The sequence below is a fragment of the Myotis lucifugus genome, unplaced genomic scaffold, assembly GCF_000147115.1.
Source record: "Myotis lucifugus unplaced genomic scaffold, Myoluc2.0 scaffold_46, whole genome shotgun sequence".
Classification (NCBI taxonomy): Eukaryota; Metazoa; Chordata; class Mammalia; order Chiroptera; family Vespertilionidae; genus Myotis; species Myotis lucifugus.
In genome coordinates, this window is record NW_005871094.1 from 6,329,972 (window position 1) to 6,343,283 (window position 13,312).

The following is a 13,312-nucleotide window of genomic DNA, read 5'->3' on the forward strand; positions in this document are numbered from 1 at the left end:
GAACCCGGGACCCTTCAGTCCACAGGCGATGCTCTATCCAAACCAGCTAGGGCAGGAAATGCAATGTTTTAATAATGAAGACTATAGAATAAGGTTGGCTATTATTTTCCATGCATAGCATGCCTTGGGGGATTTAGAGCATGAAATGCTTCCCACCTGCTTCTGTTAAGGAAGTAACACTTCCTACGTGTTTACCTCACAGTTAAATCGTGTTTTTAAAACATTACAACTAGAGAAGCAATGTGTTTTAGTGAGCCATATTAGATGAACAAAGGACCACTTTGTTCATCTAGTCATTCACTTGCTGTGTCAGGACAAGTCAGGACTCTTTCTTTGTGCCTTGGTATTCTGATGAGACCGTCTGAAGCCGCCCTGGCCAAAAAAAACCTGCATGCCAGCAACATGCGACTGCCGGGGACTCGGGGACACAGAACCACAAGCTGTTACGTAAAATAGTTCAAGAATGAGATTGTGGGTGCTGAGCAGCACACTGTTTGCCCTGAGCGTCGGCCTGCAGACTGAAAGGTCCCAGGTTCGATTCCGGTCAAGAGCATGTACCTTGGTTGCGGGCACATCCCCAGTAGGAGGAGTGCAGGAGGCAGCTGATCGATGTTTCTCTCTCATCGATGTTTCTAACTCTCTATCTCTCTCCCTTCCTCTCTGTAAAAAATCAATAAAAATATATTAAAAAAAAAAAAAGAATGAGATTGTGGGTGCTGAGCAGCACACTGCCCTGGTGTCTTCCCCCACTGCATTGACCACCCCGGCTCCCACCTGAGTTCAGAGCCGCAGGGAGAGGGAGGGATATGTGTCTGGGCGAATCATGGTTTCCACTCTGGAAAGCTGGTCATGTCTCGAGTCAGTCCCAGCCTGAAGAACCTAGAGAAGATCTTGTTTGATTCTAATCCTGCTCTTTGGTGCCATGTGAGTCTCTCCTGCGTCTCTGGAGAAGGCGCAGGCAATTCTGTCTCTGAGCTTCGGAGGAGAGACTCCGGCTCTAAGACTGCACACCGAGTCCAGATCCCAGAGAGTGTGTGTCTTCAGACGAAAAAAAAAAAATTTAGCTCAGTGGAATTTAATTCCATGATGAATGATAACAAATGACATAAGTTATTTTTAAAAATGAATTTTGGGTTTCAGAGCAAGACTTTTCTTTCTCTGCTTCTGACTTAACCATGAAGAAAAATTCAGAATAACCCTTAAAAACAGTAGTTCTTGCCATTCATTGAGAAGCATTTTGTTATCTGAAGTTGGGCTCCTCTCAAGGTTTAAAAGTTAGGAGCACAATTTTAGAAATAAGAAGTTATTTTGCATGTTTTCCCTCTTTGCTATACCGTTTAGGTGCCAGATAGAGCTTGCTCTATTGACTCGAATCAAATGAAAGCATGTCCAGTGAAAATCACCTCTGGCTTGAGAACCAGACTGTAGTTCATTCAGAAACCAGAAGGATCCTGGCCCAGTTTTAATGCACGCAAACTCTCCAGCCCACCTTGGCTGGAAGTTGGTATTGTAGAACCAGGCTATAAACCGTGAGGGCCGGGGACTCCACACTGTGGGAATCTGCTGTTATTTCTCAGCAAATCAAATCCACCGTGAATTCCAGTGTACAGACTGTGTGGTCTAGTTCAGGCTGCAGCATCAGCATGAATAGAGGAAGGCCAAGTTCAGGAAAGAGGGAAACCACAAGACTTAAGTGGGGAGGAAAGGGTTGCTTGGGTAGCCACAGCGGCACATTTTGGACATTTGAAGATCATTGCCTCTCTTTCTCCTTCTTTCTTCCACATAAAGATTGTGGAGGGAGTAAAAGGAGGAAAGCCTTGACTCAAAAAGGAAAAAAATTACATAAAATGATCATCTTTACTGCCAGGGACTTCTTAATGTTTATTGGGTGTGCACCCCAACTTAACACATTTGACCAAACATTTCCCATGATTCATCATCTTTTAATGATGCTGTATAATTCAAAAAAGATTATTACTATGTGTGGCCCATTTGCCTCCTGTAATTCTGTAAGAACATTATAGGAAGGCTTAGGGAATACTTGTACTCCATTTTGTTTTCACAGTGTTACTAATTTCCTTCATTAAAAACATATCTAAAATCTTTATTCTCTTTTTAGGTAACAGTATGACTAAATACATTGAGAAGCTAGAAGAGATCAAAAAAAGTAAGTAGCACTGTTATTGATGGGCTGGCATAATGGGACCCTGTAGTAGTTCTATAAGTTGGTTATTAACAACCCTAATCATACTCTATAACTGACACACACGGAGAGCTATGGGAGTCCACTGGCAGGTGGTGGAGAGATGTGGGAAACACGTTACCTTCCTGGTTAGCTGCTAGGATCGTGGCTTGTGGGTCGAGTTGTGCCTGACTTAGACCTCAGAGGAGGTGTTAATGTAGGAATGTAGAGTGAGCAGTGAGAACCTGCACTTTAGTTTCATTGTTCTACGGTCTTCTTAGCCTTTTTCAAGGTACTTAATCTTTCCTCCTTTCTCAATACCTGAGATAGGAGTAATAATGTCTTATTTCATAACACTCTTTTGAGTATAAATTAGTACTCATGAAAGCCTTAGAGATATGAGAAAGAGCTTATTCTTAAAGCGATGTTATACATTATAAATTCATTGCAGTCTGCTTTCTTTTAATTAAAAATCATATTTCATACACATTCTTTTTAAAAACTAATCTTCTGCAAAGATATGCCACTAGTCACTGAGTGTTTTGCTCTTGTACAAAATCATAATTTTTCAGTCTGTGTCCAAAACAGATGTAAAATGTACACATCAAGGCCAGAATTAAAGAAGCAGCAGAGACATCTATGTCCTAAGACGGATTTGCGCCTATCTCCAGTGGAACACAGTGCGAGGGGAGTACTTAGCTAATGTGAGGGAAGAGGGACTCGCTCAGATAACAGTTCAGAAGTTGGCTCTGGTAATATACATCTTCTGGGAAGAGATTACTACAAATCCAGAATTCAGAGAACTTTGTTTTTACACAGCAGGCCTTTTAATTTAAATGATAATGTTTCTGTTCCTTTTGAATTGCTGAGAAACCCCAGATAATAGATGTGGACTCTGGAGCAGCTTTCTGCTGACTCTGCTGTTTGCCTCCGTGAGCTATAGGACTCCTGCTGGAGACATTTGTTTTCTGATGTGTAATGTCCCAGCGGCCTTTTATTTTCTTCCTATACATTCTACATTATAGCTTATACATTATTTTGCACTTTATATTGTATACGTATGTATTTTAAGGATATATTAAAATTTTAAACCATGAAAAAAATCTTGTTTACTCACCTGGGCTGCATTATTGTCGCCCTTAGTTCATCCGTGGCAGGACAATCCGGCTGGCCTGCTTCGAGTTCGGTGTGTAGTCTCTTTCACCTCCTGTCCATTTGCAGCCGAGTATAAAAGCTCACATGTCCACACCAGAATTTGTCCCCTACAAATGTCTTGTTCCACCCAGATTGCGGAAACCCGGTTTAAAACATTTCTTAAAAGCACAGTGTGGTTTCCTTAATATCTAAACTTTAAATGGAGCTTTTCTCCCCAAAAGAAATGCCTCTGGAATGGAGTCCTTGGAAATGCTTTTCTCTTTAGAAGTTGTGGGCTTCCTTTTAGTAAGACAGGAGGTTCCTCTCACCTGGTTTCACACACTTTGTGCTGATTCCCTGACTAGAATTACTTCAGATTCTGGTTTGGGATCTACATTTTGAACGATATTTCCTTCTCTTATCCCATTTTCTGTTGTAGATGTTCTTTTGGGTCAAAGGGAGGAGAATATTGCCTTGTTCCGTGACACCCTAGCCCCATCACTTTTCTCGGATTACCTCAGATGCCATGTCTTTCTGTGAAATCACAAACCTTGTTCTGTTACTTCCTTTGATTTGTCTTCCACTGCGAGCCCAACTTCCCTTTGCTAATAACGTGTTTTAACAAAACCCTGAAAACGCAGAATTCCTTTGTAATCTGAATATTCTTTCAGCTCTGCCTGGGGAGAACAGACACTCTGTGTCTATTGACCACTTACAAAGCGTATTCTTGGCTTCTGGTGGTTAGATGACACTAGTTGGACCCGGTGTGAAACATCCTAGATAGTTAGGTCTCTGTCCTTCCAGTAACTCGAGAGAGACAGGCTGAGCCTCCAGACTTACTGGAGAAGCAAAACTTGATAGCATATCTGAAACTCGGGTTCATTGTCTCCATCACGGAGTTGGGAGAAGCTACCAGTAGCAGAAGCTCCATTCTTAAAGCTCTGTTCGCGAGGACACTGACAGAGCTTTCCAAGCCATCCTTTTTGTAAACTTTAAAACTTACTGTACAACGTCTAGTTTGATCTTTTTATCTCCGAGCAATAATGTCAGAAAGTCCTAGCGATGGCTGCCCTTCTAAACCAGAACCAGGTATGTAGAGTTGAGGCTCAAATGTGCAGTGGGATTTCTAGTGCGTGCGAGAGGGCAATCATTAGAAGACAGCTGAACCGGTTTTTTTGTTTGAGGTAATTCAACAAAGTTAAAGGGGGTTTTAATGTACTTAGAATGTGAAGAATTGGAGAGTATTTCAAACTATGGAACTATACAGAAAGAATATCGGTAGATAAATGGCACAGTGCAAACTGCTTGAAAGCGATGGACTATTTTCATTGTCTGATGTATCACCATTTTGATTTAAATAAGTGACTTTTGGTGGACGGGTTGGTGGCGATTCAGTGGTACTTGTTATTGCTTGTGGTCAGCCTATGTGGGTCTACATCCTGGTGGGTCTTAGAAGCTGGTTTGCATCTAGGTTTGTTACCTTGTATCCAGAAGAAGTTGTTCTAAGAATTTTCTAGAAATAATGGTCAGTTATTAGCCAAATTGCTCTCTTTAAGACATTTTAGAACAGCAAAACTTTAATTCCCTGTAAGACAAGAATCTTGATGTAGTTTTAAGGTAATATTTCCTGACTCTGAGTCATAAGGTGTTTGATAAATCAAGCAAACATTATCCTCCGAAATAACTATCCGGTCTGTGCTGGTTTTTTGGAAAATTCATAGAAATGATTAGTGCACCAGGTAAACAGTCTTAAATATCTTAATCCTTTCCTTTGTTGCTAGGAGTCTTGGCTTATGAGACTTTGTGCTGTGAAGGCCACAGTAATTATCCAGCTAACGGACCTTTAGTAATTCTGAAGTAATGGCACAGTCTTTCAGGAGCCCTGGGCTCCAATATAAACACCTAAAAGAGGAGAGGAGTAAAGGGTAAGAGTGGGAGGGAGGTCAGTGCTGAGAACTTCAGGATGGGCAGTCATTTTCAGAAAAGTTTAAGGAAGCTAACTTAACATGCCTCTATGGGGCAGAGATTGGATAAAGTGATATTGGCTAAAATTTTTAAAAAACTGTTTAATGTGCTACATGGGATTAGTATCACAATTACAGGGGTACCCTCATTGGAGGAGTTACGTCTCAGAACTGTACAGATAGCACTGAGTACATGTTGATGTTTTAGGTTGATTTTTTACTTTAATTGTAAAAAGCACATACCATAAAATGTACTGTCTTAACCATTGTTAAGTGTACAGTTCAGTAGTGTTAAGTAGATTCACTTTGTTGTACAGTAGATCTCCAGAACTTTTTCATCTTGCAAACCTGTTGGACAGGTTGCTTTTTATTGAAGTAGAGGTGAAGAGAAACTGACACAAGAGATGGTCACGAGCAGTCACCACTCCGTGCCCAGCATTGTGCCTGGGGGTGGCGGGGAAAGTGTTGTCCTGTGTCTCCAGCATAGTTTGTAACCTCTGGAATGTAACTCGTCTTTTCAGGGCAGGGTTGACCTGGGGCCACTCCGCTTAAGGGTCTCTGTCCTGTTTATAACATGCAGATTTGTTTCCTTTTGTTCTGAAAATAGTTTAAAGCAGTTTACAAAAATGTGGTACAATATGGCCAAAGTACAGCCATAGCATAGCAAGGTAACAGAAAAATGGTAGACTAATAACATAAAGGCAAAGGATAAAGTCTCTAGACACAAAGAGGTGGCTGTTCAATTATAGGCTTTCTACTGGCCCAAGCAAAGGGGAAGGGGGGAGAGAAATGAAGAAATTATATAATACTGACCACTTTTAATTTTGAGGATATCATGAGGTAAAAGCACATAAATAACTTGAGAAATATACCATATAACTTGGTGATTAGAAAGAATGAATACCTCTGAGGAAGCAAAATAAACCTAGAAAAATATTTGTGCTTTTCAGATTACAGATACAAAAAAGATGAGCTTTTCAAGAGACTAAAAGTTACCACCTTTGCCCAGCTGGTAAGTTTAATAATCTCCCACTGGAGTAAAACTTGTCTAATTTGTGCTGCTTTATGTGAGTATCTCTAAATTTGATTCTAGGTAATATTTGCAGTGGGGTTTCTTCTGATTATTTATATTTTACCTGTGAGAGAATTAATTGGTGTATGATGTGTATATTCATTGGAGGACGGTGTGAAATTTTTCTCTCTTCTTTGATAAGAATTTTATAAAGTAAAATGTACATTCTACTTTTAAATCATCAAATTTGTGGTTTAGGTTCTGTTTTTTTTTCCTTGTCCATTTAATTTAATATTTAGAATCTAGAGTTCTGGACTCTGGATTGTTTGGACATTTTTCTCTGTGTAAGCCAGGTGATCGCCCTTCGATGACTGAGTTCTTTTCCCAAGCCTTCCTTGGGCTATTTTTTTTACTTTGGGAAAGTCACTTTATCCTTTCATTTGAAAATTACGAACCAAGTGTCTCTCTGGTACCCAAACAAGAGTTCCATTGATGTAACTCAAGATGGATCTTGGGTCTTATGAGCTAAATTTTAAAAACTGCTTCAAAATCTATATGTAAGGCCCTAGCCAGTTTGGCTCAGTGGATAGAGCTTGCGGACTGAAGCATCCCGGGTTGGCAACCAGTCGAGTTGACTCTTCTCACATTGACATTTCTGTCTGTCCGTCTCTCCCTCTCCCTTCCACTCTCTCTAAAAAAAAAAAAAAAAAAAAAAAAAACAATGGAAAAATATCCTCAGGTGAGGATTAAAAAAAAAATCCATATAGGTATACAATGCTATAATCAATGTACTCATAATTACATTTATTTCTTCCTTGCATGAAGAATTGCTGATACAATTTGTTATTATAAGTATTGCATTTTTTTTTAAAATATATTTTATTGATTTAAGTATTGCATTTTTAAGAAATAACATGTTAAAAAAGTATAACATATGTAATACTTTCAACAATAAAGATTTTTTTTAAAAAAGTAATAACATGTTATGTTGGGACCAGAATATATATGGGCGTAGTTTCATGTATATGGCTAGGTACTCTTATTCATATTTCTTGTCCTAAGTTGCCCGTTTGGCCTTTGAAGTTTATTGTGCAGTGTCTTAAATGAACCCTTTTCTTCTGGAACGGTCCTCTGCAGTGTAATGACCACTCCCGGAGTAAGGGGACCCGAGCGTTAGTCTCTAGTTGAGGACACGGACAGTGTCTTAAAACAAGAGATCTTTGATGTTCCCTGTCTTTTGTAAAAGACAGGCTTGCCTCTGTTTAAAGACAAACAAACATAGACACATCTCCACATTTCATTCCTCTTTCTCTCAGGTCATCCAGGTTGCTTCCTTGTCAGATCAAACACTGGAAGTGACAGCTGAGGAGATTCAAAGACTGGAAGGTAATGAGAATTGAGGCTGCGGGAAAGTAACGGACTGACCGTTTGACTGAAGCGCTCGCCCTCTGCGGCTGCGTGCGCAGCGACCTGGGACTTTGATGTACCTGTTTGTAATTAGATTGTTGCTCTCTGAGCAATGCTATCTGCTGCTTTAATTGTTAATTCTTACCTCTTAAAAAAAAAAGCCATCTGGTTTTCTGGCTCTAGCATTTGTAGTTTTAAATGTTTTAGATGTGTTTGATATACTAATTACTTTTTTTCAACAGGTATTTTTAGTGTTTTCTATGTATGTACAAGCCACAGAATTAGGCGCTATGAGACTACAAAGATGAATAAAACCCAGCTCTACATACGTGGGGTTTGTCATCACGGGTGCACACGTGTTTGCATGTTGGGTGAGGAGAATGATGGCAGAAGCACAGAATCACTAACAGGGCAGAAATTTGTAACGGAGGACTGACAGGAAGCTATCGTTTGTTGGATTCATGTATATTGCTAGGTACTTCACCTGTGTTTTCTTATTTAATTTATTGCAAAAACTCTATAACAGCGGTTCTCAACCTGAGGGTCGCAACCCCTTTGGCGGTTGAACGACCCTTTCACAGGGGTCGCCTGAGACCATCCTGCATATCAGATATTTACATGACGATTCATAACAGTAGCAACATTACAGTTATGAAGTAGCAACGAAAATAATGTTATGGTTGGGTCACAACATGAGGAACTGTATTTAAAGGGCCAGAAGGTTGAGAACCACTGCTCTAGAAAGAGGGTACTCTTTACAGATGAGAAGCCCAAGCCCAGAGGAGCAGTGACTTGCTGAAGGTGATACAGCCAGTGTCTCCCATGGCAGCCAGTGTCTGCTGCGGGAGTGCCGGGGGAGGGGAGGTATTTTCCAGTTGGAAAACAGGTAGACTTTCTTAAGGCTTCTGAACCAGCCCTTCCAGGTGAGGCCGTTGCTGGCTGAGGAGAGGCACCGAGAAGAAAAGGCTGAACACAGGCCTGGAGAAGAGAGAGCTCCCGGCGTGCCTGGGGAGTCACGTAATCCAGTCTGGCTGTGGTCTGAGGCAGGAATAGGTGTCTGGTAGGAGATAAGGCCAGAAAGATAGGTAGGCTCCAGATTTCCTTTCTTAAATGCCGAGTCGAACGAAATAAAACCTCTTTCGTTGTACTCTCATGAAAGGCATACACAGAGCTAAGGTCTTCATTTTATCCTGAAGCGCTCAGCAATCAATGTGTGGCTGTTTATTGACGGAGAATGTGTTTTGTTAAGGTTGATGTAGGCCAGGAATTTGACTTCTGATTTCAAGACAAGTTTCTCAGGAAGTCTGAACACTGGGTTTGTGCAACTCCACTGTCATTTCCCTGGGCTTGTTTTTGTTAGCGAGGATAAAGGGAATCTGAAAAAGCCAGGAATTTATCTTTGACAGATGCCTCTCACACAGCAGAGAAAGAAGGGCTCTTTGTAATAGAGATAATTGAGTCTCCTCATACAAATACACCCAATTTTAACCTGGTTATATAAGTACCTGGATTGGGTCTTTTAATTCATTATAGAGATTGCAGCACCAGGACATATGGGCTCATGCAATTTTCTCTTCTGAGATGAATTTGCACAGCAAAATAGGCTCTTGTAAAATAGGACACCATAATGTGTGAGTAATATTAGTGTTTTTCTAGTGCTCCACACAGAATAATAACTCACTCAGGAATGCCTGTAGGACAGATTGTATCTGTTTGCATATTGACTATCTTTGAAGGATTACAAGATCTCCTTTTGTAATGTTTATTTTTTCCTGACTTAAAAGTGTATTTTTAGAAAATTAGAAAACTGCAAAAAATATATAAAGAAAATTAAAATAACTAATAATCCCTGTTTTAAATTTTGTTGTCTATTCCCGCCCCCATCTAACTCCCACCCAAATCCATACTCTTCGTATATAGTTTTGTATGATGCTGTTTCCAATTAACATTTTGTCATGCATACTTTCCCGTGTCATTACATAGACTCACAGAGCTTCGGTGTAAAGGTCGTGTGGTCGTATAATGCCTACCCTTTGGACATACCATAATTTATTTAATTATTCTATTCCTGGGGCACTACAGCTTTTCTAATTTTTCACTTTTATAAAATAATGCTGCGGTGTAAATACATAAGTGCTTGTGTGGTTCTGATTGTTTCCTGGAGATGAATCGCTGCAGATGAACAAAGGGTAGACCTGTTTTGGAGGCGCTCAATGCTGATTCCACAGCCTCTCCGGAAGGTTCTACCTCTGCAGCCCACCGAGTGCATGAGCCGAGCCAGTGTTAGCATGGTTTTATTTTGAATGTCTCTGATAGTGACAGTGAGCTCTGTGTGTGTGTGTGTGTGTGTGTGTGTGTGTGTGTATTGGTCATACGTATTTCTTTCGAGGATATTACAGGCCCTTTCCCATTTTTTTCTAATGGAATGTTCATCTTTTACTTACTGTTTTATGAAAGCGTTATGTAAGTATGATATCTTTTTACTTTGGAAACCAATACAGCCTTGGAAATAAAGGAGAAAAATCTTTACTTGATGATTTGGAACAATTTCCAAGCTGTATTATCAAGTAAAAATAAAACAACAAAACAAAAGCCAAGGTGTAGAGCAGTATGAATAGCGTTCTCCTGGACATGTAAAAAGGGGAGGAAATAAAATATATGCAGAAGTATGTAGTTGTTTTATTTCTGGAAGGAGACATAAATATGTGAAGCTGGTTCCCTTGGGGGAGGAGGCCCGAGGGCCATGCATCTGGAATCGGAAGATGGCTTCCTTTCCACATAAATTTATGCTGTTTGCATTTTTACCTTATACACATGAGCCTTTTTTCAATTAAGGAGCTAGTTAATTTTTTTAAACTCTGTAAATTAAGTATATTAACCTTTTCTCATCCATATATGTTACAGGTATTTTTTCCTAATTTGTTATTCACCTTTTAATTTTCTTTGTGTTGATTTTGACATATATGAGGTTTGCATGTTTACATGATTAAATCAGCCATTCATGTTATGTTTTGTTTTATTGCTTTAGATTCACAAATTCTAAAATAAGATAAATTATTTACCTCTATTTTCTCCTATCAACTTGCTTGTTAGTTTTGTTTTTGTTTTAATATCAATCTATCTGTTACATATATAGGGTGTCCCAAAAAAGTGTATGCACACTTTACCAGCTGATAATCACTTAATTTTCGCTTCTTTTCAGGTTTAACTGATTTGAAATAATGGGTGAAGCCAGACTAAGCTTTGAACAAAGAAAATGTATCCTAAAGTGCCACTAGACTTTTTTTATGGGGATACATAAAAGAAAGTTTACGGTACAAAACCGGCAATAGTTGACAAATTGAGGGCACACAAATACTGAACAAAATGATTCTTAATATTTGTGATTTCATTGCTTCATGTTATCAGCGGTGTCTGGACCAAAACGGTCATCAGTTTGAAAACAGGCATTGACACACAAAAAAGTATTCATTTCTGTACCTTTCTTTAAATTTTTTTAATGAACTATATGTTAATAAACACTGACTTTATGATCATTCAAAGTGTGTATACTTTTTTGGAGGAGAAACCCTGTATTTTGGTATATGATGTGAGAGGTTAGCTAAATTTGATTTTTCTAGATAGTTGACAGATGATTTCAACAGCATTTATTCAGTAGTTCTCCTTTATCAACTGTTTTGTGATGCCACCTTGAACATATATTAGCTTCTTATATATATTCTAGGGTTTGTTTCTGTGTTCTCTATTGTATTCTATTGTTCTGGTTGTACTTCAGCATTGCTTTTATCATTTACCTTTTCAATATATGTTACTATTTGATGAATCAGGTTCTCTAAATTTTTATATATGTATGTATAATTTTTTTTCTTCTTATAGTTAAAATCCTTTTAAACTTTTTTTTATCCCATTGGGATTTGTATTAAGGCTAAAAAATAAATCCGGAAAGGATTAAATCATTTAACTTTTAGTCACCCAGTCAGGACTACTCAATGTATGCCACTCTCTTCATTCAGGTTAATGTCCCTAAGTTAATTTTTATAAGACCTATAAAGGATTTACAAGTTTTTACCAGATCTTTACATTTCTTAATTAGGTTTATTTTCTAGGTGAGTATATTGTATATCTGTAATTGTTACTGTAAATGAGATCTTCATATTATTTTCTAATTGGTATATAGGAAAAATATTTTGTTAGTATTTATATTTTTATCTAACCACCTAATTATTTTTCTTATGCTTATAGGAATCTCTTGAAGTTGCTCAGTATATTATATAATATCCAAATTAAGATCTCATTTCTATTTCTTCTCTAATTATACTGGTTAGAACAGTAAATTCTCAGACTTTTTGGTAATAATCTCCCTCCACACTATAACAATTATTGAGAACCTCAAAAAGTTTTGGTTTATGTAAATTACACCTATTAATATTTAGGGTATTAAGATTTTAAACAGGACTTAAAAATATTTACTCACTATTTCACCCATTATAAACATAAATAACATATTTTTATGCAAAATAGCTATATTTCTAAAATAAAAAATTTTCTGAGAATGGAATTACTTACTTTTTTGGGTAAATCTCATTAATGTCTGATTTAATAGAAAACAGGTGATCCTCCTATCTTCTGTATTCAATGTGTTGCAATATGCTATTTGGGTTGAAGCATCTGAAGAAAATCTGGCGTCACAGACCTGTGGATATAAACGGCAGAGTGTTTTAATAGCCCTTTCCATTATTGTGGATATCTTTCTTTGATACAACACCAAAACAACAACTGATAGTTTCCTAAAGGTTAGTTGTAATGTAGAATCTGAAACCATATTAATGAATTTTTCACACTCTGTTACATTAAAAGCCATCGGTCTGTCTTGCACTTTGAATGAATCTTTTATCCGTGTATGATTTTATAACATCATGCCTTGGTCGTGCGAAAATTATTGGTTCACTGAGTTATGAAGATCTTCCCAATGTTGACAAATTTCATTACACAGCATAAAAAACAAACAAACACATTCATCAATCTCACCGCCTATCTTATCAGAAAAGGCATTAAGTATGGAGAAACAGTCAAGCTCCCGATGGTACATAGCTTCCAAAATTATGATTTTTATTCAAAATGTAATCATTGCAACAAATGCCATCAGTTGTTTTCCTTGAAATGACAAGTTCACTTTTTCACTTAGATCATTTTTTTTTCATGTCTGCCAAATGCACACGTCTAAGTAACCAGTTTTTCTCAGATTTTCTTCCAAGTAAAAATGGTGTTCAGGGCAAAAGCAGCAATAATCAGACTAATGCTTTTCCTTGAGACAACCATGGGACCTGGGTATGTAGCAAACGGTCGGTATGCAATTCCCCATTTCATCACACAGAATATGAAAAAGGCGTGTACGTGAGGGTAAAATTTAATAAAGCTGTTCATTATTAGTGCATCACCAGGGACGATTTTTAAGTGAGATTGCCATATTAACTGTGATTGCAGGTTGGTGCAAACAGGGTGATTGCTAATAAACCTTAGCACCATGACCCTGGCTCTTGCTAAGGCACTAGCAGTGTTATCCACCATTTTATTTGCACCATCGGGGCAAATAACACAGTAAAAAAGATAAAT

The 13,312-nt window shown here is 38.3% G+C and overlaps 1 protein-coding gene across 1 annotated transcript in view; it reads left to right on the forward strand.

The window, feature by feature from the left end:
• The window catches only part of CEP41 (centrosomal protein 41), a 36,634-nt gene that overhangs the window by 17,417 nt on the left and 5,905 nt on the right, over positions 1 to 13,312 (forward strand). Inside the window, exons 3-5 of the mRNA XM_006088347.3 lie at positions 2,120 to 2,167; positions 6,231 to 6,292; positions 7,609 to 7,678. Coding sequence (XP_006088409.1) covers positions 2,120 to 2,167; positions 6,231 to 6,292; positions 7,609 to 7,678 — 180 coding nt within the window. The remainder of the gene's footprint in view (positions 1 to 2,119; positions 2,168 to 6,230; positions 6,293 to 7,608; positions 7,679 to 13,312) is intronic.